The 26,291-nt window shown below is 45.7% G+C and overlaps 1 protein-coding gene across 1 annotated transcript; it reads right to left on the reverse strand.

The window, feature by feature from the left end:
• Positions 1–286: 286 nt before the first annotated feature.
• traf4a (tnf receptor-associated factor 4a) lies at positions 287–24,376 on the reverse strand. Its single transcript, XM_068745580.1, has 7 exons — positions 24,234–24,376; positions 6,115–6,166; positions 3,728–3,832; positions 3,402–3,563; positions 2,206–2,367; positions 1,511–1,666; positions 287–919 (listed from the first exon to the last, which is right to left on the reverse strand). The coding sequence occupies exons 1-7, from the start codon at positions 24,374–24,376 to the stop codon at positions 287–289; spliced, it is 1,413 nt and encodes a 470-aa protein (XP_068601681.1).
• Positions 24,377–26,291: the final 1,915 nt, after the last annotated feature.

The raw sequence follows: 26,291 nt of genomic DNA on the forward strand, positions 1-26,291 counted from the left end.
ATTTCAAAGGCTTTTTTTGTTGTTGTAGATTGTGATAAAAGTTCAGAAAACATATATACATGTATATATATAAAAAAAGAAGAAACACCAGAGAGTGATGGTTCTGCAGACCAAACACCATCTCCTCCGCGACACGTCTAGGTCCTCCAAGCCAGCTCACCAAGCCAAACAGACTCGCCTCAAGCTCTGTGGTGGGGAGGCTGTCAGGGCAGAAAGCATCTAAAGGGTAACATTTTCAAGGTGAAGAGTCAGTTCCAGTCGCGAGTCTTTAAACAATGACGGGATCTCAAGCCATTATCTTCTGGGGTATTTCTATTGAAGCCTTGACAAAGATGCAGTTGTCTCGGATGTAGTTCCTCTTCTTGATCTCCTCGTGAGAGATGAACTTGGGATAGCCGAATCCCAGGGTGCTCTCGTCCAGTGAGTTCCGGCTGCTGCAGGGCTTCTGGAAGTTCTTCCAGTTGGGATCCGGATTGAAGGTCTCGGTGATGTGCTGGGGTTTGGAGAGCGATGGGTCGCTCTGGTCGAGGATGGAGAAAGTCACCTTGTAGGAGAAGGGCCACTCCAGCAGGCTGTCATACTCTCCGGGCAACACGCGGATGTAGATGGAGAGGTGGGAGCCTTCGCCACTGCCGTTACCGTTCAGGAAGGCCGACACCTGCAGCTTGTAGCCGTAGCGGTGAGTGTAGAAGGGTGGGCTGAAGAACTCGTGGTTGCTTCGGAGTTTGGCCTCCTGGAGTTTGCGCGAGTAGTCGTTGAGCTTCCAGATGAGGATGCCGTCGTGACTCACAGACAGCTCCTCCATCTCCCGCCGCAGCTCCAGGATCTCCTGCCGTTGACGCCCCACCAGGTTGCACATCATAGTCAAGTGAGACTTAGTGGTGTCTTCCAGGTGACGCCCGATCGCCAGCTTGGGGCACTGCCGGAAAATTAGCAAAGAGATTATACGGAAGCCGCTGGAATGGATTTGACACGTATGAAGACAAGCTGCGGGCTGCATTCGACGCGGCTGTGGGGTCAGCGTTTGCTCTGCATCACGTCGTCGTTTCAGTAGGTGTTGAACATGAAGCTGTACAGATGCTTCGTGAGTCTCAGCAGCGAGGAGGAGGAGGATGACGCTCATCCGCAGCTCCTCCACCAGCATCGCCACATTTTCTCACATTGATGACAGTTTTAAAAATAGACACAGTGCGCTGCAAAATATAGAAGTGTTGCTCTCATTAAAAGAGACCTCACAGGGCAGCGCTGCGTGATTGTAAATCATTACTTTGCAAGACACAGCGAGGAAAGATGTGAGCGAAATATAAGAAAAACACGCGCAAACACCGCAGATCGGCAAAAATGTAAAATCTTACACCTGGAAAAATGAGACGAATCTTGTTTTTAAAGTTATTTCCTTTTTTTCTATCTTTGCATAATTCTTTCTCAACTAAACAACCACATTTGAGAATAAGTACACATCATTTCATCGTCATCATCGTTTGGGTAAAATGATGCAGGCTCGTCTTACCCTGTGTTTGCAGCCGGCGTCTTTGAAGGGGCACAGAACGAGCGCGCTGCCGCAGTTGTCTTTCACATGGTTAGCTAGATCCTCCCGGGCGATGTTGGGCGTGCCACACTGGTTTGGGCACTGGACCGGAAACCGGGGACAGTGGTACTGGTGGTTCTGCAGCAGCAGTCAGTGAGAGTGTTAATTTGTCACTGGCGACAGTGTGAGTGATAAAAACTAAATGATGTCATACACTGTGGAATCAAAATGTCATGGCAGAAGAGTATTGAGCCTCAGCATTTAAAAACAAACGTGAAATTTCAAAATAATGCTTCAAAAATAAACAACCATTCATGCAGCTAGCCATAAAGTCATGAAGCCACAGGAAATAATTAGATTGCACAGCCAATAATACGGGCAAATTCACGCTAAATCATTTAATCAAGAAATATCAACTGATTGGTCCCAGCTCATCTGAGCTGAAGGACACCCTTGTCTGGTTTCTTTGGACCAACCCACCAAATATTCAGTGTAAAAATATATGAAACATAAAAGCAGATTATCTCGACAGACCAGTGAGCCACATTCAGGATGGATTACTGGCACGATACGGTTTGCTGGGTCAATATTGCCAAATATATAATTATTTAATTAAAAAGACAGAAGTAACGCATTTGGAAATAAATAGAAGATGCCAAGCATAAATGTAAACGGACCTGGATTGTATCGAAGACGAACTCCTTTCCGCAGTACTTGCAGGGCTGCGTGCGTTTGGGACACTCGGCCGTGCCGTGCTGGGACAGCAGTCGACGCATCATCCTCGCCCCACACTTGTTCTCGCAGTAAACGCTCTCCTGCGGACACACGCCCTGGTGGTTCTGGGAGAGAAAGGAAACACATGTTTAGAGCTTGGAGCTGCGTTAGGAAGTCCACTCGAAAAAGCTGCTGAGACAGTAGTCGTTCCTGTTTACTGAAATCGAGTTTATGTCCTGCAAGTTTTCATAGCTCAAAATGAAGAAAACGTATAAATCATCACTGAAAACGATGAAGCTGCAGGTCGACTCATTTGTGAGGCAGGAAACAGTATAAAATAAAGTAGAAGTAAAATTAAGTAGCGATGAGTCATCTCAAAGTAGAAGTTTAATGTCAGCAGTGCTGGATGTATGACTAACAACACTCTATACCTGTATATCAGTAGTACTGTGTTGCAGTACTTTTGTTTGAAGAGATTCACCATCTTTACTTCTCTTTTTTTATCACATTTTCTCAAATTAAATTTAAAATATACGCTATGCTAAATTAGCTTAAATATATACTATTATGCAAATCCTTTAATAAGGAAGCCGTCATTACTTTTTCACGTCTTAAAATTACTGAATTCTGGCAGCAACTTACATTCTACTTAAAATTATACTAATCAGACTGAATACACGTTTTACTGCTGAAATAAATAAATCAATCAATATCAATATCAATATCTTTAATCATAGATTAGTTATTACTGTCAGCAAATATTCAAGTTGCATGATGAGAGATCCTTTCTATTTAAGGTCATTTTGGTGAAGTTTTTTAACATTTGTGAGAGTTACGGGTGGCTGAGTGCAAAGAGGAGGCCATGCGGGCCAGAGCAAACAGGAGGGAGCAGCATGCTGGAACCCACAGAGGTGCTAGTGAGGAGGCGCTGAGGAAAACACATTCATTATGAAAGAAGCAGTCAGAGATGATTTTCCATTTTCTGCCAACACACTCGCTATTTAAAATCAGCCCAGCGCTCTCCGAAGGCAGCAACACGTATGCACTAGTCTCTCCTGCTGCGCCTCACAAAGACGTCTTTCATATTCCAATGGAAATTGTGTGATGGCGTCAAGCTCTCCGTGCTGGAGAACAAAAAAGATTTGGAGACGTTGTTTACCTCGTAGGCTTCGCCCGTGAACTCGCTGCCACAGAACTCGCACTTGACCTTGCGCTTGGGGCAGTCATGCTGCAGGTGGTCGGGCAAGTCGCGGCGCGTCAGCTTGACGGAGCAGCGGTTGGGGCACGGTATCACGTTGAAGGCGCAGGTGGAGAAGTGGCCCTGAGGGGAAACACAATGGCAGAAGTATTAATGCAAACACAGCCAACCACGTGTTGGGATCAGCCAGGCCAGAGCCAGGGAAGGAGACGAAGATGAGCGAGGGCAGTAACGGGTGACACGCAAGTGAGGATGGAGTGGAACACAGAGCAGGGGAAGCGTCTCACCTGCAGCTGCTTCATCTGTCCGGTCCAGCGGCAGCCCTCCTCGCTGTGGATGCAGCGGATGGGCAGCGCGAGAATCTGCTGCTCCAGCTCTGGATCCGGGTAGATCTGAAGAGGAAGAGGAGACGTCAGAGGAGGCGACTGATCACGCTGTAAGACTAGCAGTAGAAGAGTCGACAAAATGAATGTTCGTGTTTCTTGATTTCTTTTTAGGAGGAATTAAGTTTTTACTTTACTTTACCACGGGATGTGTTATATAACTGACCAAAGCAAGCTGATCCTGCAGATGTTCATGAACTGATCTTTTGTGGGTTTGTTGGATTAAACACACACAGCATGTCTGAGCAACACTCATCTCGATCCCTCAGTGCTGTCGTCGGAGCACAGCGCTGGTCAAACAAGAAAAGCCACTTCCTCACAATGTCACAACAGCCCTATAAACAAACAACTCAACAACAGTCAAACTGTGACCACGTGCTTGGAAACAAGGGAGTCATTTGGAAAATCCTCCACAATAAAACACTTCCCCTCGCCTCCCTCAGTGCTTCTAGCCGCCGCGTCAGCAGAAAGATGCCTCTGCCACTCAAAATGAGTGTTAACCGTATAAATATGCGCTACAGAAATGACACTGCACTTAAAAAGTGTAACCATACATTTCTTTTTTTGTGTGTGTGGCCGTAATCACGTTCTTTCAGGGGAAGCAAACAGGGGAAACATCTCTGGAGGAAACTGGAACACCCTCTCATTGTTCCAGTCTTGGAATCTGCAAGGAGATGGCAATGATGACCTTTTAATAGCTTAGTCCCGGACAGATCGGGGGGGGGGGGGGGTTAAGCTCCTTGGAGCTCCAACTTGAGGGTTTATGCTGTCTGCTTTAGCCATTGTTAATCCCACACTACTACTAGCGACTAGTGAAGCACAAGGCTTTAACGACGGCAACACTTCTTGTTCTGTTGGAGTGCGGTCATGTTTGTGGACGTCATCGAAGGACAGCATGCTCCATCGAGCATCGCAATAACCCCGACAGTCGACCACCAGGGCGAGGCAATCTGCAGACGACTGGGAGCCTGTGAGGATAAATCTCAAAATCGGACAGGTGTGCCATGAGCACACTCCTCCTATAGGGAGTCCTCGCTATTACATGCGCCTTCCATTGCTCTCTGCACAGCAAACACACCTGCACTGGTGCTCTGCTGCAGCTCCAATGGTTCCAGGGCTAATTCTGGCTAATGCTACTGAGCTGAATGGAAGAATGACAGCTTTAATAGATGCCAAAAGCAGCCCAGAAGCAGGAACAGTCACTCACTGTTCATTGATCAGTTTCTCATATGCAGATCAGGCAAGAGTCCTTATCTTTTCGCGTGGCTCTCTTTCCATGTACAATAGAGAGACATCACGTGTGAAGGAGAGCTCCTTCCACTCTGAATAAAGACAGTCACTATCTTTTATCCCCAAAAACAACCTGATTAACTGCCTTTAAGTAGAGCTCAGCTGAGATTTATACAGTGATCTTTTTACGTTGTTATTTGGAAAAAAGTGTATAGCGCTTTAATCGAACATTCCGCTCTCAAGGCGGCATGGTGGCGGAGTGGTTAGCGCTGTTGCCTCACAGTAGGAAGGTACCGGGTGCGAATCCGATCTGTGCGGAGTTTGACAGCGTGGGTTTTCTCCAAAAACATGCAATTTAGGTCAATTAAACTGGCAAATTGTGTGTGTGTGTGTGTGTGTGTGGCCCCGCGATGCGCTGTTGATGCCGATGCCTCCGGGGTGCACCCCGCCTCTCGCCCATAGCAAGCTGGGATAGGCTCTAGCAACTCCCGTGACCCGCAAAGCGGAAGAAAATGAATGAATGAAAGTCTGCTTTCCGTCTATTGTTGAAAACCTCTGACTGTGATTTACAGAACCGTGTTTCTACGTCATCCCAGGATTAGACAACAAACATAAAAAGTATTTTTTTTATTGCGGCACTTTAATGACAAAGTCATCATCCAATATCTTTTTTCTTCAAATATGGCATTTAACATTCTTTGATTATATTAATGTCAACGCAGTATTACATTTAATTCGTTTTACATTGAAATATTGTGTCTGACCACTTGTTTGTTCCTAATTTACCATTTTAAGTTTGTGTTGTGTGTACTTTTAAATTCCTTTGATGTTCTAGTTACTTTATCACCAGATTAGTGGATCTGATCAGTTTGTCTGATCTCTATTCCCTACAACTACAAGATGATCTAACTTGAGCGTTCTGAAGACATTCGCTGTTTGTATATTATATAATGCAAATGTAATTTTGTTGTGTGTATTGTGTGCATAATGACAAAAACTTTTTTTCTAAAGTTAATTGTTATGACCTCTGAAATCTCCGTGGTGCGGCGTGTAAATCCTACCTTGGCATAGTCCAGCGGAAGCTGATCCTCTGGACACTTGAAGACGCCCTCACTGCAAGAAGCAACACAAAAAAGTTTTGTAAGACGCCGGCAAGCCATTCTTTTAAAATCACATATTCAACGATCAGGGCGAGGCCTGAATGATGCCTTCGGGAACAGCTGGGAACATACAACATCATATTTTCTGAAGTCGCTCGGAACGCGTCAGCCATCAAGAAGTTGGAGGAACATGGATATCAGCAGAGAACCTTCCTTTACACGCTGATGATTTCCATCACGTGGTACCGAGCAGATGTGCAAAGGATCATTTGGGTTTAATTCTGACCCTGACTGAGAATACCAGAGCTGAGAGGCATTCTTTTGACAGTTGGTATGAGCTATGCTTCAAAACCTATCATTCAGGGTTTTTTTTTTTTGTCTCTTCAAACACTCATCACCCTCCAAGGGACACACACACACACACACTCACACACACACGCACACACTGCACAATAAAGTCACGGCTTTGAAACACCGCACCGCTTTAACTACTTTAGCTCCATCATTTTGCACCGCTTTGAGGATTTATGCGCTCAGATTTTTATTTACTACAGAGGACAAAATGACAAGATGGAGCCTGTTCAGCTTATCTGTGATACATAAAGTGATGACTGATGATCCCGCCCACTTTCACAGTTTCTTTCACAGGTTAACAACGTTCTACTTTATACAGACTTCAGAATTTTCTGAGACTAAAATGCTGTAAATGTTTTCATTTTGCTGAAGAGAGTGTTTCTCCCGAAAGAAAAGATAATATGTGCTGGTTAGAAGAGTTTTTTGTCTTGTTCTTTCTTTAGTTTAACGCAAACTAAGCCTTTAAGTCTTTTTACTACATGCACCCACAGAGTTTTTGTGGCGCCACAGAGGAGCCCTCCACTGGCCTGTTTTATGGCCAGATGAGCGGGTAACACAGCTCATTAAGGCAGACCCTCTCACAACATCCCAACCCTGATATTATCATGAAATATTCACACATGCAAATAATGGTAGCAGTAACCGCTGCCACAGAGTAAACGTGCAGCTGCACAGTAAACCTCTCCAGACGCACAGAGGCTATCAAAAAAAAGGCAATCAGCAGCTGATCTGTTTAGATGTCTGTATTTGAGCCACAACTGTCTCAAGCCACCCTGCTGTTCCTGGATCAGTAGTAATCTGACAGACGGTCTTCATTTGCAGGACAACGACTTTGATTATCTATTACTTGTTTATGCAGCATTGATTTATTGCAGCTTCTGAGATGTTTGTGCTGCATTTTCTTTTTGCAAGTATCTGCAGTTTGTCTGATAATGAAAATATCATGTAGCTGCAGTATTCTATGCATCTATTTTAAGTTTCATTATGAAAACTGAGCACACTGAATTTAAAGCCAACAAGGTTGCACAAAAATGTGTTTTGTTCAGCAGACCCATGCCCTGAAGCCTGACCTGACCTCCCATACAATGAGGCCCCTCCTGCCCCTGACCATGTTTAAATGCTTAAACCAATTAAAGGACAACAGCGTGCAAATGGTAAGTGTTTGCTGCTTATCGCATGGATTTGGCTTGCTGCAGTGTCACCAGACCGTGGTGCCCAGAGGCACAGAGGCACAGGGGGACATATGACAGGATGGGAGACCATGTGCACTTTGTCCCATCTACCCAGCTGCTATGAAACCAGGGGTGTGTGTGGAAAGGCGGGGGAGGGGAGCAGAAGTCAGGCCTGAGAGGGAGGGAGGTTAATGCATGACGAGACAGCAATAATTCGCCTCCATTAGGGTCACTGTGTCAGCGGGGAGCGGGAGATCTATTAAAAAGCCACAACGGGCAGTAGAAGAGGGTCAATCGATTAGAGGCTGCAAGAAGCCGCTCAACATCTCATGTGTAAAGTCATTCACAGAAGTCGTCTCCACCACACATTCATCGACGTAAAGAGAGCAATGCCTGTCCTGAAGCCACACAGCGAGAGGAGATGCAAAGCGACGGGCTCTCCGCTCCGGACAGGGGACAGCCTGAGGCCCCCTTCCAGTTCGGGGGCCCGTGACTCTGTGACACACAGAGAGGCAGACAGGCCAAAAGAAGCGTGGTCACAGAATGTCAGCACGATTCCTCCCCTGGTCGCAGAGAAGCTCCAAGCAGCCACACACTCGGGCATTCGGCTCCACTGCTGACGACAGTTGGACTCTTTTGGTAAATCCTGAGACAAACTCACCACCGCGTAGTGACAGCACATTTAGCACTGGGGGGGGGGGGGCACGTGGAACGCAGCTCAATTTTGATCACTTTCTAGAATGATTCCTCAACGCCAAGCAGCTTTCTTTGTTTACGTGTTGTTGTTAGCGTAAAGCAGGCCTGGAACAACACGGGTTGCCAGAGCTGGACAAATCGAGCTTCTCCATAATAATTGACTGAAAGCCAACGTGTGTGTTGAATAAATCGTGAAATGATTAGCTGGTAAAAGCATTAGCAGAAGACAGAAAGTTATTTAGTTCACTTATCACAAGTCGAAAATGCCTAAATTACTGTCGGTCTGCGCTTCCGTAATGTGAACATTCAGGCTTTTAAAGTTATCAAAATTGTTGTTGGGTTGTTTCGGCAGTTAGAAAGACACACTAGCGCCCGCCCCATCCTGCCTTGGACCCTGAATAAATCATAATAATAAAATAGATCTTAATCAGTAAGACTTTAATTATCCGTTGCAGTCTGACTTTTCAAAGATAAACGTAACTGTCACAGCAAGCCCGAAGGGAAAAACTCATTTTTGTTACATCTCTGCAAGTTGAAACTCATATCCAGCGAACAACCAGCATCCTCTAAAACAAGTTTAACACAAACGCTTGTCTGCCACTGATCTACAACCACGGTGAGGGGCTGGTCAACAAGTGTTTCAGGGTTGCTTAAGCCTGGACGGTACATATTAGAGCAACCTAATCCAAACTTCATGGCCTCCTTCTGTTGGAGTACTGGAGGCTCTACAGCGGTTCAGCTGCAGAGATGCTCCTGTTTGAATCACCCAAACGTATCACACAGTGTTAGCTCGACTGAACCCCCCGTTCCTTGGCGCTGCTGATCCCAGGGCAGCCGTCACAACGTGCTTCGTCATTCTGCACACGGCTCCCGACAGGCAGACGGTGACATGTGCAAATCCCTCAGGTTTAATCTTACAGGGACGTGAAGGGGGCGGGGTCAGTGACAAACCAGAGACCAGAGACTAACCCTGGAACCTGCTCTGTAGAAACAGAGCACATGTTTGCCATTGTGGCGGCCAGGGCTGTTGCGACAGTCTAAACGAGTAGTAAAGCGCGAGGCCCTTTGAGTTAACCCTTAAAATAGACTGCCACGCTGACTCAGCTTTGTTTGAACTAGCCTCATGCTGCCAGCTTTCATGTTTATCCTCGCACTAAAACCCTTTTTGTCTTTTCAAGATGTAATTTTATATACACACAAACAAAACCTTAAATCCTGCCATCGCCTTTGATGCAGCTGAAACCAAACTTCCTGCTTCTCCTCTAAAGAGTTGAGGAAAAGAAAAGTTTTGTTTCGTCCCAGACAGAGTTGCCATAACCCCCCCCCCCCCAATCCATCTGGTTTTAGAGTTTTTGCGCGCCATGAGTGTGAGCAGGGGCAAAGCTAATGTAATCAACCTGGATACCACTTAAAGCAAGGAACTGGTACTTCATATAGTAGCTATGGTGCAGGTCTGTACTGTAGGACTTTGGACAATTTAAGCATTTCTATTACGGAATCTTGACAACGGAATTTAATTAATTTGTACGTTTTCCCACTTGTCTGATTATAATGAATTATTTATTTACATTTCTTCCATAAATTAAAACTGAGGAACTTTCTTTGAGCAGCTAGTAGTAACACTGACTGTTGCACAAGGAATCTGGAACAATTGTGTGTATCCAATCCAGATTAAAACCATGTCACTATGTGTGACGCCATTTTATTTTTTATCCAAACAGACTGTGCTAAGCGGAGCCTCTGAACCAGCTCTCACTACCTCCACTTTGAACCTGCAAGCCTGATCTTCCTCATCCTTATAAGGCTGAGTGGCTGAGGCTGGGTGTCGTCCTACCTCCCCCCCCCCCCACTGGTTTCCACCTGTGGAACCTGATACCAGGTGAGCAGAGCTCCCTTCACCCATGGCTGGTTTGGCGTTGAGCCCAGCTCTCTGCAGCCCTTTTGTTTGTCTGAAAAGGGAGGAGCAGCTTCGTCTTTCACAGGAGCGTGATGACAACCCACAGGTGGATGGACTGCTCCGTCACAGGCCTCCTGTGTGGTGCAGCCACCCATAATGATGCGGTGACAGCTTTAATAGAGACACAATAAACTGTCCATTCCTCAACGCCTAACGTTGGCTTCAATCAGCATTTAGCATGGAGTTGATTTGAATATAACATTCGGTGATCATAGGCTAGAATTATCAAAAATAAAATGCGTGGCTGTTTTTGGTCAAATTTTATAAAAGAGCAAACTAAATATTTTAGCTGCTCCTACTCCCATCTGTGGCGCTACAAACAAATACGGTAAGCAAATAAAGGAAACAACGTAAGTTACTTAGAAAGTCTTGGGAGAACAGAGTTCATTCTTATTTCTGTCCTTCCTGTATTTATAAAACCAGTTAAACAGCTAAAAATTCTCCGTAACATCCTATTCATGACACTAGGATGACCCGCAGACCTCCTGTACATTTCATGGAATTAATTAAAGATCATCTGTGGCCTTAAACTCGTTCCAATCTGCTTTGATGCAACTTTGGACAGAATAAATGTGGACATTAATTACAGATGACCGTTTCCCCCCACACATGGCACAGAGCTATTACCTTGAAAAATGACCCATCAGAAAGCCAGTGAACACAGACTTTATTTGTCATTCGGGTTCACCACAAAGCACAAAAAAACAGGGAGACATCCTTCAATTACGTAGTAATGTCCTGCATGCACCTTGTCTGGTGCATGCAGGACATTCTCCTCTTAAATATATGAGTAAAATACGGATTCAAGATTACAGAGGCCTGTTTTCCGAGTGTGGCAGAAGCCTGTCCCTAATATGACACCTGTAAAATCCCATCCGACATCCTCTTCTCGTAACTAACAGCCACTGGCAGCTGCTTCACATGAAGTAACAATGGTTGACAGTCTGCGGGTCACGGTCATCAACAACACGGAAATAAATTACAGCTGAATCAGTGTCAGGTGAAGACGGGTGGAAAACGGGAACGGCGTCCTATGGTGATCATAAACCCAACTAAACTTTGATGAATGTGTAACATCTCTCGTCTGCTTTCCTTACCTGCAAAAATACTATTTGTAATTGTGTTACTTAGCAAAAAAGCAGGAGAGAAAAAAAATGATGCAAGTGGAAGAAAGGCACTACTGGTGTGTGTGTGTGTGTGTGTGTGTGTGCGTGTGTGGGAGGATGTCTGGCCTTGTTCCCTGTCTTCATCTCCAGGACACAGCGAAAGACACAAACTGGGACACATTGTGGAGCGGGCTCGGATGCTACTGGGAATTTGAACTCTTCCTTGTGATACTCGTGCACGGAGATGATTCTGCGGCCGCTCAAACCCAGACTGCATGTCCTGACCCTCGGGACACCTGACGGCCTGCTTGCTCGCGCCATCATTGCTTATGTAATGGTATTCTTTTACAGTTCACCTCGCCGTGCTGACATCTGTGAGAAAGTTCACATGGCTATAAAGCCTCCAAAGGTTAACGCGCTCTCAATTTGATTTTTATTAAATGTCATGTTTGCATGGCGCTGGCTGCAGAGCGCTGCACGCTGCGTGTTATTTGAGGACTCTGATAAATATTATTTATATAAGCTGAAGGATAATCAAAATCCTTCGTCTTGGATTGGTTGTGGCAAAAGATTGTTTTGATGTTCTCATTTATTACATTTGAGTCTGGGCTAAACATTCCTGATGATCTTTCGTCACATGTTTGGCGCAACACAGAAAGGCAGGACAGGTTAACCCCCCATGAATAATGTTTTAAGATCCTAAACTACGTATAGAGGCAAGGCTTTCTTGATTACACTCTCCTGAAAGCAGCCTTACGTTCCCTGGACAGAAATATTTGTGTGATTGTGCTGATAAAAATTCGTCTCATCAAACTGCCGGAGGTGTGGCCTGGATGAGATGCCATGACATCAAACTGAAAAAACCCCATGAAAAACAGCCACCTGCCAGGGGAGGAAGCGGCTACAAAAAATAGAGACGTAAAGGAAAGCGGATGGAGTGATGAATGGAGGTAGAGAGGGCAGGTCAGAAGGAGGAGCGAACATATGCAGGCTGGGCCCAACTCTGCAAGATGCTATAATCCATCCTTAAGTATTCTAATCCCCCCCCCCCCCCCGTCAATGTGACCAGGCTTGGACATGAAACGCTCACCCAGCTCTTCAGTTGGTTTCTGCTGACTTTATGAATTTACTGCCTTCACAAATATATTTCAGACTTACTTCTGACTTTCACTTAAGATATTAGGAATTGAGAGGAGCAGGTTGACATTTGAGGGAATTAATGACCATTTGCTGCTTGGAAAATGAGTTAGATGAGAGGATTGATAACGCAGCTGGGAGAAGAACGCTGAAGCTGTCGCTCGCTCGCTTCACGCTATGTCGTAAAAACACCTTAGGAACAAACATAAAACAACAACAGACGGGTTTGGTCGTAAGTCGAACTGTCTGGAGTTGCATAGGTTGTAGGTCGACAACCCCCCCCCCCCCTGTATGGATCAGCCTCCGTTCTGCCGTTTCATGTGGTACACAATATCCTACAGATTATTTGGCATCATCCACTGCAGGAAATCAAATAAATAAACCGCAAATGTAAAATAATTCTGTCGGATCTATTGTTTTATGGTCAGTTTCATCACCCAGATTACACGCTGTGCACAGGAGACAGAGGAAAATCAATCCACTTTCATTAACTGCTGCTGATCTGGGGGGGGTTGAGTGACTATCCCATCACTGCAGTCAGCCTCAACCACGCAGTGGAAATGAGTGCACTATAGCAGAGGCGTACCCAAATGCATGAAGCCTTGCATTACATTAAATGAAGGCAGGGCTGGACAGGACATGCTCTATTGATTGATTGTATTGTATTGATCTGGTGGCAGAGTGGTGTTGGGAGGTGGGGTGGCAGGACAGCTCCTGGAGATCAATCAAAGTCCTGAGCTTTAACATGTCACACACATGAGAAGGACCGACTGGTCTAAGTGCTAAAAGCAGCTGTTCAGCTTGCAGTAGGTGTAAAATACCCCACTCTCCATTTTATTGCCCTCTTTCACTCATTTGCAAGATTCAAATGATGCAAAAGAAAAAGAAGAAAAAAACATCCAAGAGTGCTTGACGGTTATTCATGAAGTGAGAACAAACTGAAGCAGCAAGATGCTATAAATTTCCCCAGACAAGAGCGGCTGATCTGATTTTCTCTCAGCCTCAGAGGGCAGATTTGCTGCTCAAAAGGGTGATCTGCAGCGGGGGCGGCTGGCTCCGGCTCGCCGTGCTGCTGCCACGCTAATCTAGTGGAATGCCTTCACAGGACGGGGGGGGGGCTCTGAGGATGCCGAGTCATCTCCTGGCCTATTAAAAGGAGCGCCGTTTGGTGAATGGAACCATATGGCATTAAAAACGCAAAAGTAGACGCGGCTCCGCCTTCGAAAACTGCATTTGCAGCTCAGCTGCTATAGAGCCGCAGTCATCAAGAGGCACAGCATGAAGTCTCCACACAAAAACAGAGCAACTGTGGATGCAGCAACTCGTTTAGGATTATTGTACAAATTGGCAATTAAAATAAGGGACAATTTATTATTCACCAGACTGAATTTAATGTTTATTCTGCATACAATGTTTGTTTAAAGCAACAGTTTTATTTTATTTTATTTTATAAGAACATTCACTTTCATTGATCATTACATTCTCTTAACTAATCCATATAAAAAAAACTGCTTCCTGCTACGAGCTGAGATGTTAACTTCTAACTTTGCAAATAGTTTTCTATTGAGTCCCAATAATGAACCTCCTTTTAGTTTCCAGAGGTATTTTAAATGTCTGGCTGAGATTAGATGCTGATGATGGTCAGATTATCTGACAGATGCTCTGGATGTTAATGCCCTATAAATCCAGGGAACACATATCACGCATCATATACAAATCTGATTCGCCTCAGTCCCTCCTGTAGGCGATTCACACCGGATTTAAATGGCAGGAAAGTTGCTGCTCCAGCATCCGGAGGAGGTGCAGGCTCTATAAATTGAAAAAGGATCAATCTATAATGTAGACTTACTTTTTTTTTTATCCCCTTTTAGGATTAATAAAGATTTTAACTAAATCAATCCTGACAATAAATCAAAAAAAAGAAGAAGGATCATTCAAAAGCTGCTGCCCCAATTAAACGGGTCTGTTTCACTCGGGCCGACATCAAGAGGCTCGACTTTCACTTTTACGAGAGCTTTCTCCACCACCAAGCAGGAAGCCACGAATCAGAGACGACTTGGAGGTAAAGTTTCACGATTTAGCAGCAGAAAGACGAGCCGCTGCTTTGACTGGTTTCATCGCGGATCACATTTTACAGCGATTCCTACAGGAAGACGAGCTCACTTCATTTGTGTGGGTCGAAGCCACTTAGAATGGTAGACAAAGAAGACACGTGTTTTTTTTTTTTACTAAACGCAGAACTAGCGTTACACCCAGGAGGAAACTCAGCACCAACCTTCAATTAAAACTATTCATTTCGTGCCGAGCGACTGTCACGCCTTGCAATATGAGCGCGGACGATTTATTAGCAAGCAGGGAATGAAAACAACACAATATCTGCAACCGGAGAGAAACAATAGAGACCATGACTTCTGATGTCCAAGAAGGACTGAGTCTGTGACCAGCAGCAGTGCAGATTATAATTCCATTCCGAACCTTCTAATGAACGTTGCTAACCTTCTGTCTGCAAACCGGCGTGCAATTGGTTGGTTTAAAAACAGTTCTGCTCATAAGGCTTACTGCATGTGGAAAGGGTCGAATGCATCGTTGTGTGTCCAAAATAAATCACATTTGTAATTGTGTAAACTGGATTTAATATTTACGCCACATGCATGTGCTCTTTATGGAAGCAAAAACAACCGCTGGATCTCATCAGTAGGTCACTGCTAACGACAGAACGGCCTTGCAGTCATTAACCAGCTGTCCTCCATAGATTTCCCCCCCCCCCCCCCCACACACACACACACACACGTGCGGGAGATAGCAGGTGTGTGTAAACCATTATCAGCTTGGCTCTGCGAGGCAGTTATTTTATTCCAATCCCACAAGAACACCTTTGGAGTAAACTGTGCCACGCCCTCGGTGATGCACCCTTTAATTAGCTCGGGTGGGGGGGGGTCCACTCCTACAGCATTACTAACAGCACCGACACAAGATGGTTTGAGGTGACGACGCGATGACTGAACCTCTTTGACTGTTTTATAAACGCGCTGCTTTCGACATCGTTTAAAGTCTGAGGTCACGGCGAACTGGAGATGCTGCAGAATGAAGATAATGATTTGGATTTCCCCTTGTCAAAGTCTGTGATTCACCACTATCGTGGTGGGTGGGGGGGGGGGGAGCACCGCCGTGAGTCTGATGTATCATGACTCATTCGTGTTCCTCTCAGGCATTAAAAGAAAACTACAAACTTGCATTAGTCTCAGCCCAGTTTTAACTTCCTGCAATGCTGCTTAGCTTCTGAAAGTCAAGAAAGCTGTCTCACTTTGCTCCCAGATAAAATAGACACGGCTTTTGATTAATTATGTGGCGTATGAAAGCATCTCTGGAAATGACAACTTTAGATCCTGCACTCGTGTGTCCATGGTAACTGGGACTGGAGGAAGCAGATTGCTTCTGCGATGGGCCCCTATGATCGAATGCCGGACAAGTTCTGGCATCAGCTTTCTCTTATCGGTCTGAATCTGTGAACAGTTCATAGGCAGGAGGCAGGAGGCAGGAGCACCCCCCCCCCCCCCCCCACACACACACACACACACACACACTTCTCCCTCCAGGGCTGACGATGAGGGCTGAGCCACCTGCAGTCGTCCACTTCTCTGCTTTGCAGATGCCATTTCTTTCTTCAGCAAGGCGCGCTTGGTTTCAAGACACCTTAGCCGCATTGTTCTTTGAGCATGAATCCTTCAACCTGCCGCTGTTGCCGGGAGCAACAATGGGATAAATGAATCAGTGCATTAAAAAGCAGCAGTGGAGCCGGAAAGAAAAAGCGATTAAACACTCAGAGAAAAAATAGAATATATATATATATATTCATGGCAGCTGCATTAAATAAATGGTAATACATTGTTTGTGTTTATTTAGGGGCATACTGCAAAACAAGTACACAAAAAACGGAGGAGTTGTTGGGCCGCAACGGAACACATTTACATGAATTTTCTTTGAATAAGGAGTAACAATTTATTGCCTGTGGCTCCTTGGTTGAGCATATTTTCTAGATTTCTCTGTCATTTGTGATGACAGCCTCAGATTAATTTAGATTTGGCTACACAGAAACATTCTGAAGAAGCGCATTTCAATTTTGGAAAATTGGTATGGCTTATTAATCAAGACTAATCGGAAATCAATAATGAAAACAACTATCTCTTTTCATGTGAGCTGATCTACCAGCCTGTTCATGCCAATGCTGTGCCATTTCAGGAGGTTTAAAAAAAAAAACGAAAACCAAGCGCTCCTTCATCCTGAGTGAGTGAATGATCCATCTGGACAAGCACCTGGCGCAGGACTTCCTGCGTGACCGGCGCCCGTGGGATCAATAGCTGGCCTGCGCAGACGCAGGAAGACGGCGCTGCAGAGCATTAATGTGTTGACATATCTGAAAATGAGCTGCGAGCAGGAAGTGTGAGACGCGACACAAGAGAGTCATTGAGCGGTTTAGTTAAAGGACCGCCACAGCAAACACGCCAGCTGAAGACAGGAAGACAGAGGAGCGTTGGCAGGAAGGAAGGACCCGACCCATCGAGGGGGGGGGGGGGGGGGGGGTAGGAAGGCTGAGGGGCTACTGGGCACCGACCATAACATTAATGTGGCCTCCGTGGATAAATGGCCACCATTCAGAGTGAGTTCGCTTCAAGCGAGGGGCTTAACTGCACGACCGACACCTGTTGGTCTCCACAGAGGAGCCTTTCACTGAGGACAGGTGTCTCTGCAACAAGCCTGCTACGTCCCCGTCCTCTCTGCTCCTCCCCCAGCTGCTGCCCTCTCGGACCTTGGGCACAGATTCCCGCTCCCGCCTCAGTGCAGCGGCCATGCTGCCATAAAGACAACAGCTCTCCAGAGAGCCACAGGAGCAGCTCCCATTCAGCCCAACGCTGCCTTCGTGTTCATGATGAGCCGCTGCATCGATAGACGATGGTTCAAAGGACATCAACTCGAGAACATGATCGGTCATTTCCTGACTTCATCTCCGAACTGGGAGGTGACAATTGTGGGTGTGGCTTCTGCGAGACTGACAAAGAAATATAACATTTCAAAGTTCAAAGTGACACGTTCAAAAAGCGTGTCTTGTCCAAAATGGAAGACGTGGGGGGACAACACAAAGGATTAATCAATTAGAATTCGAATTGATAATAATTGAATGTGCGCTAATGTAGCTCTACTTCCTCTACAGTGCACGTAACACTCAGTTACACACAAAAAGGATCAACCTGGAATCATGTCTATGGGTGTTTGAACGTGCGTGTGTGTGTGTGTGTGTGTGTGTGTGTGTGTGTTGCTGTAGGCATGTGCACAGCGCATACGGGCGTGTTCAGTAACCTGTGCCCAACACACATATTGCACCACGTGCACGCTCCAGCCATGTTCTTCAGCTATGGGCCAGCTGGCTGCGGTCCAGCAGCAGCGTTTAGTGACTTGGTCCCAGCATGCTCGCCGTACGAAGGGAAGCGCCTCGCTGCATAGCTGGAATATTTTTCCATCCTTGTTTTGTACAAAAGACGGGCAGATTAATTTTAAAGGATCACTTATAGCGGAGGAGGCGTGTTTAGACACGGCTGGCTCTTCCCTGGGCAGCAGGGGGCACTATTTATTATCTACATCTAGTGCCTGTTATCATTTGATTTGGGAATATAGATGTAAATCACACTAATACCTGCAGGTTAAAGTGATAAAACCAGTTTAAAGGTTAAACCACAAGCCAATCTTTTCTTCTGCCACTGTCCCATGAAACTGATTGTCCACAGAGAGACACATTTCTAGACAGTTAAAGCGAATAATGAATGTACATGTTTGAACTCAGCCAGAATTCTCAGAGCATTCAAAGTGGACCCCCCCCCCCCCCCCGGTCACAGCTGGCTGAAATCTCAAGGTTGTTTTGTGAATTAAATCAAATCAGTCACTTTCTTGAGTCTTTCAAAAGCGATGAATTCCGCTTGAACTGCCCGTCACTAATGAGCTCCCAGGCAGATGACCTGAAAGCGACACGCGTTGAGCTGCCGTGTCGCCGCAGGGCACCGAAACGTATCAATGAGAAAATCCACCGAAACATTTTAAAGCCTCTTCACCCGCCGGGAGCTTCACGTCTGCTCTGTTTCCTTTGTGCTTCCACACATAATACCATCTGTCACAATACAGCGTCCCAGCGTCTGAGTTGGGGCGCTCTGCAGCTGTGTGAGATGGTCAGGTCACTTTCTCTGTGCAACATCATCATCATCATCATCATCATCATCACAGCTCTGCATCTCCAAGTATTTCCGCTTCCTTCCTGGAGAATCCCCCCCGACTGTCTTATCCTCCTGAAATTGACCTGCTCGCGTCTCGCGGTCTGCAGAAACGCAAACATTTCAGAACAAGCTCCCAAACAAAGATGGAATTAAGTTAAGGCATCGCCTCTTCTAGTTATTTCATTAGAAAGGAGGAAAAAAGCAGCACTGAGCTGGACTTGATTTTACATTAGAGGGAAATCAGAGCATTGAAAGAAATTGCACGAGCTCGAGTTTAGTTTACCTCACTAACAAAATGAAAACGTAACGATTTGCCTGTAAATGATAATCTAACACTTCCAGCGTTGTGAGCACGAACCCATTTTAAACTAAATTGTGGGTTAAAACTGTCGTATTTTTTTTTTTTTCGTGCTTCTCCAAACATGGAAAATGATTGAATGTCAACATCCATTTCTGTACACAAATAAAACACTGATTTGAGATGGTTTCCTGTCTGACATCCTCGGGCTTTCATTTTCAGTTTCGTGCGGTCCCTTTAATGTGAATCCAGGAACAGAGGCCATTCTTCCTACTCGAACACAACATTTTATTTCAACAGATTCACAGTTCCAGCCTGTTTTATTTTAACACAATGATGAACCGTTTCATGACAAAAAAATGGGCAAATTAATCAGCAATAAAACACTTAAACTGAGCTAAGCTCGTGAGTCTTAACATGTTGGAAGCAGCTGGAGGGGAGCGTCTGGATTTGGGTTTAAAGATCAGTGATTTCTCGTATGATCGGTGTCAGAGAATAATAACCTTTATTAAGGAGTAAGGAGGCGTCACTCCTGCTGGAACAAGTCGTCTGTCTCGTGACTTTAGAGGTGCCGCACATTATGGGGGGGGGGGGGGGGGGGTGGGCTACATTTCAGCCGAGTACCGACTGTGCTTTTCCCAGACAAATGTCGCTGTACAGCTCAACAGTTTCTTTCTCCTAAATGCGTCGCTCTCTCCTCCAGGTGAGCGCCCACTTCCATGCATTGGTGCGTTTAAAGCGAACAGATCAGCTGAAAGACGCTCCGAGAGACGCTGAAGGGCAGGACGGAGACAGGGCTGTGACTCAGCTGCAAGCAGCATCTCGAATGTGCAGCTCACTGACCGTCATTGTCACCAGAGAAGGATAAGGGGCGACAGTGAGGCCCCCCCAAACTCTCCGGATATGGACCCTGGATGCTGGCGCAGACTCTGGACACCTGCGGGGGGGGGGGGCTGTGAATGTCCCTGTGATGGGGACAGAGATGGTAATGAACACACATCCATTCATCAGCCATCCCTGGCATGGCCCCCATTCAGCTACAGATACCTACTGAGGCACAAAGCCCCAGCTGCTTCAAGTGGCAGACTTGGACCCCAATGAGACACAGGTCCATTGAGGCCTTTAAGAAAGCCCCCGTCACTGAGGTGCCTTTCTATACATCCGTCTGCAGTTACACACTCACCGGACAGAGAAACGCTCTTCATCACCATGTAGACGGAGTGTGTGTGTCAGCTCTGATGCTTGATTGTTAAATCACGTTCTATGGCTTTGCAGCCATCAGACATTAATCAGAACAACGTTGGTCTGCAAAGTGGTAAACGGTTTACTGGAAAGAGCTCTCAGTTGGAAACTTTTCAGCTCCGTGGGTCCAGGATACTTGGAAATGTGCATAATTACATTCTTCCTCATGTTATTATAGTTTGCGTAGAATAAAGAATAGAAACGGGGTAAACGGCTAACCTGGAACTCTCAGAGTATGACTATATAAATACTTTTCCCTCGCCTCTACAGCTTACATTAAAAATATAAGCAATAAAATACATGAAATAAAAAAGATACAAGATGTTGTAGATGAGATGCTGAGTGGATTCTGTTCCTTTTGGACCAAATCAATGGAGCCATTTCACCTTTTTGGCTGCTGAATGTTACTTCCTGTTCATTTCCTGTACCTTATCTAGAGAAACTTACTAATTACAGTTTATAGGTCACTTTAAAAATAGCATGCCTGCCTATGATTTAAATGCACTGTTACATAATGTGTCTCTTACAACGATACTCGACTGCAGCTACACCAATGTGATGTTTTGCTGCCTTTCGGTTATAACTTGTACATTTCATATCTTTGGATTTCTGGAAAAACTAATTTAGGAGGGTAAAAGTTCTTTGGTATTTCTTTTATTTCCATCTGACATTTTATAGGGGGAACAATTGCCTGATTGATTGATAATAAAAACAAGCATTGGTTGCATTAGTTATGAACTTATTAGCTACCAATGAACCACCGATTGGAGCGAAATAGTCAAAAACCGGAAGAGAAAGAATGGAGTCGTCCGACTGTAGTGTTTATAATGTGGCCGATTCAGAGCGTTGGCGCGTGGGCGCAGCAGTTAAAGTGAGTATCACCGACATCGGTTATGAGAGCAAACATTGCACAACACGCAGAAGATGTGCCACAATGACAATGACTCACTGCCCATTCAAAAAAAAAAAGTCCCCTGAGATTCAGACAGCGAATATTTAAGCCATGAAAAATACTTCTACTACAGCTCCATGTGACCCGGGGTAGGTAAGGAGTGGCTGAACTACTGGGACTGCATAGAGGCCTGAAGGAAGAAGCTCCAGAACCGGCCAATTGAAACCTTTATGAGTCCCATAAAATGCCTCGAGGGAAATTTTGATCTACTTTTAAGTGTAAGAATATTTTCATTGGTCAGATAGACTGGGAACTGGGTATTAGCAACAAATAAAGTAATACATGGTTTACGACACATGTAATGTAATTTTTAAAGAAATAAAGTGTTTATGAATGTTCTTGTGAACAACTTTTTATATGACATGTTGGAAAAATGTCGTTATACGTGCCAGCTATATGTGATATTTTTTACTGCATCCATGTGAGTGCTAGTTACAAATGCACTGCTTATACGTGCTGCACAGGCAGACAGAGAGGAGTTCCAGGATTATTGCTGAGAGAAGACGATTAAGGCTGAAGCTGTGCCATGCTTCATTCCTTGGGCGGCGTGTCGTCCAGCGGGCTCTGGAGGAAGCGATGCAGCCGTCGGGGCAAACGAGGGCAGATTCTGCTGGCAAGCCCCGACTGGATGCCACGCGGGCCTTCAATGATTACCCAATAGGATCAGCCCGGTTGCTACAGTGGGCGAAGCAGCAGCTAACTAAAAACGGTCAGCTTCAATAAACTCAAAAAGAGCCACGCTCTCATTGGCTGAGAGCCGGAAGCGGCCTCGACCGGCACGCTTCGGTTCATCAGAGGGGTGAATACGCAGCTGGTCTCCTCAGCGGTGGAAGAAGCTCCTGAAATGTCCTCTGCTGCTGATAGAAGACGTTTCTGTAACTTTCATTCAAGCTGAGAAATGAACCAGGTTTACTCTTTAGCCACAGAGACGTAACCTGTAGGAGTGAAACAACTCGTTACGGAAGGACGGATGGTTCCGCCGCCTCATGATAAAGACATCATCATCGTTCTTTCTTTTCTTTTGAGATCACAGGTTACATTTCCATCTCACAGGGAGGAAATCGCTCCTCTCTGCACGCACATCCCGATTAAACAGAAACAGTGACTCAGCGAAAACTCCGAAGTTGTGAAACTTTGCTCGGATTCACTCGGTCTGCATGTGGGAGGACGAAAGCGGCTCCAACCGGAGGACGAAGGCGGAGGCAGGCAGGATGATGCAGACGAACCGGCGGCAAAGCCCATTGATCAGCAGCGAGCGCTGCTCCTCCCTCGCTTTCTAATGTAACCCATCTGAGTTCGTGCTTTTTTCGACCAGATGCAATTTGCCGCCGCTTTTCCGTGAGCCACGGGAGGCTCCTTGATGACTCAAGGTGCAAACGAGGAACACGCGGCAGAGCCATTCGTGCGTTCAGAGCGTGGTTTTCACTTCTCCGCATTCTATTTCTGACTCAACAATCATTAAATATTCACCGCTGTGGTTAGATATGAATCTACGACAGTGGCAAATGGGCAAATGTTGTGTTTGGGTGTTTCAGAAGAGTCTCCGGACTTCTGAAGCTCTTTTTCCATGTCGGTTGGAGTTCAATAACGCGGTGACCCATTTTTAAACTGAAATAAAACTTCAGAGCAGTCAAAGTGAGCCGTCACCGAGGGCCGCGCCACAAAGCCCTTTTTATGGGCTGTAAAACCGGCTTTAACTATTCAAACGCCGTGTTTACCTTCATTTGGGAGGCTTTAACTTCTCGACTGAAAGTCAAACACAAAAAAAAGGAGTGAGAGCGAGTTCCTGTTCTCTCTTCCTCTGTTTGTCTTTCATTCGGCTCAACGCGCACGGATGTAGTTTCATCCAACCGACAGTCGACAGATTCAGTTTATGACGATACCTCGATCCAAAAAGGTGGATTATCGTTTGTTATTTTGGTCTTCTGCCCCGCCAGATATTTCAGGGCTTTACTGAAACTCCCTTAAATCACCGTTATCGTCTGTAAAGCTAGAACTGATCAATGTATCCGATTACAAAACACTAATCAGGAACTTCCCTAATTATCCATTAAGCTCGATTCCTTTTATGACACGCTCCGCTCGCAGCTTGCATGGGATGGAATGGAAGCTGGTTTTTTTTCCTCTGCTTTGAATCCTCGATAAGTAAACACTTTCCGGATTTTTGGGGCCATCAGTAAAACAAAACATTTAATATATATATATAAACTATCTGGCTGAAACAATGGACATGCAGGACATCTACAGTGAAAGGAATCATTCGCTGCCAATTGTAGTTCGTGCTGTAAGTTAATCGACTTAAACTCGCCTGGATCTGCTGCAGGAACGACGTCAGCGCTCATCTGTGCAACCGGATCCTTCTCCTCCAGATCAACGTGACGGAGATCGGGCTCGTTTGTCTCTAAACTCAGATCCTCCGTGCTCCGATACGAACCCTCAGCTTCTACCGGGCAGAAGCTTACCTTGTGATGGTTTGTGCTGTAACACCGAGATTTGTTGCATCACATGCGATCACTTTGAGTGTGTGATGGAAGGGGGGGGGGGGCAAAAAGATAAAGAGGCAAGGGGCCTGCTGCAGGACACCGGCACGAAATCATCTTTACCCTTTACCTGTAAATACATCTGGACCGATTCATCTTGTATCAATGAAAGACACAATTTCCGTCTCACGGCTGCTGCAACAACAACAACAACAACAACAACATCCTCCACAGCTCCTTCAAGACGGCTGCTAGAAGCAGGCTGATGCTATTTGTGTCCAGACAGCCCCCCCCCCCCCCCCCAGCGGAGGGAAGGTGAGGACGACACACCTGCACGTCCTTTATTTGCTGTTGCTCGGCCGATACTAGACAGGCAGTCGTCTCCGGTATCTCTCTCTCTCTCTGAGCGTGCACGCGCAGCCCTACCTTAGGAATTCTTGCAGGCAGGTGTCACAGAACCGATGTCCACAGGTAGACACCTGGACGGGCTCCCGCATCGCCTTGCTGCAGAGCGGACACTGGAAGCGTCTCTTCGGCTTTTCCAGAAACTTGTAATCAAATCCGGGCATCTCTGCGGCTTCCGTGGGAGGTCTGCGGGTTGACGGTAGAAATGTCCTCTCCGGTCCTCTCCGGTCCTCCCCGCGCCCCCACCCCCTCTGCTGTTTAAGCCGACGAGGGGTTCATGTCACGTCTCGACTGATCGGGCTTCAGAGGCGGCGCGTTCGCCCCCCACCTCCTCCCTCCCTCCCCCCCCGCAGCTTCTCCTCCTGCAGCCGGAGACCGACGTCGATGCCCGGTCGCTGCTCCTTTCTGCGTGTGCAGGTTTACGGCTCGGTGCTGGCGGGCCTCGACGCGTGTCCGTCCACGGCGGATGACACTCTGATCGCAATAAATTACCCCTCGCCTGTTTAGGTGCGTCGAGTCCCGCCTCCTCCGACACGCAAGGAGGAGTCAGGGAGCTGAATCACCGCGTTATCTCCCTGTAATGGGGCTTTGTCTGTCTGCAGCGGCCTCGAATCAAACGCGCTATTTGGGTTCCATTCGCGTTTAATATGGACTACATTAAAATATAATAATAATAATAATTTAACACACACCGCAATGAGCGCACGCTAATCTGACTGAGGAATAGTGAGAATATGCATCATGCCAAAGAGAGAGGCGTAAATATTTGTTAGACATAAGCTTTAAGTCAAATATAAATTTAAATAAAAATGATTACCGGAACAAACGTCTGGAGTCACAGGTGGGAGGCGCCCTCTGGTGGTAGGACGCGCACACTAAATTGAAAAACACGAGTGGTTTATTCCTCTCTTTGCATCGACACGAGAATGAAATAGAATTTATAAATGAGTGTTTCATTGTAAATTCTAACTAAGAAACGAGCGCCGCCCTGGAGAGATATTAAGCGCTCCCCAGGATTTAGATCATTTTTCGACCTGGTGTCTTGCCAGCAGATTACATCATCATTACGTCATCATTCCAGACAGCAATGTTAAACGAGACATGTCCTCGGGAAAGGCGTGGAGCCATCTTCAATGAGGAGAGGTTATAAAAAAAGACATTCTAAAATATTGTATTATGATATTGATCAGTATTCACGATTAACATCAGATGAATTAGTTGCAAGAAGCATATCAACTGATAACAGGTCTGTGGAAAAGACGATGATTATAATGGGAATAAAGGCAAATGTGCGAACAGAAAAAGGCAAAAATGTAATCAGGCATGTCAGCATTATATCAGAGACTACTCATAAGGATGTTTATTTTCATAAATTCATTAAAGGTTTCTGGACACATTAGGTTTTCTAAAACATCCAAACCAATAGAATTGTTTCAGCACCGCTTGTCCCTCGTTTTGCAAATAAGAAGTAAAAAAAATAATTTCTCTTTCTGAAAACTGAACCCACTTTAAACAATCTTCACTTACAACAGCTTTATCACAGGATCTGTGGCTAGTTCTATTTATTCATGTTAAATATATCATGTTTGACTCTTATCGTGACAATAAAGGCTCTAACAGAAGGAAATATCCAGACAGCGAGTTGTATAAAAAAATGCAAACTGGATTTACGTATTAAGTACAGCACAAAATGACACCCAGCTGTGCATCCACAATCGAATATGAGCTCCACATTTAACAGACGTACCATCAGCAAGAAATAATAATGTTTGAGTCGGTCCACCTCGTCTCGGGTCCATCATGTATATCATCCTCGGAACGTACACAACTCGCTGCTAACGATCTGGATGTCCCGATACGTTAGGGACTGTTAGCTGCCCTAAATGTCCTTCCATTCATTGCTTGCTATAAAGCTGCTGCTGTCATTGTTTCGGCTCCAGTGAGTGAACAGATGAGTGATTTGCGGCACTCTGGCGAGGCTCTAGAGACGATGGTGGATCCCATCGTTATCCGGTCGGAGCTCAGCGGTTGAGCTAATCCAATAAGGCACAAAGGCTACGTGAGATTTGCATGTTCGCT

The sequence above is a fragment of the Brachionichthys hirsutus genome, chromosome 11 (genome assembly GCF_040956055.1).
Source record: "Brachionichthys hirsutus isolate HB-005 chromosome 11, CSIRO-AGI_Bhir_v1, whole genome shotgun sequence".
NCBI classification, from domain to species: domain Eukaryota; kingdom Metazoa; phylum Chordata; class Actinopteri; order Lophiiformes; family Brachionichthyidae; genus Brachionichthys; species Brachionichthys hirsutus.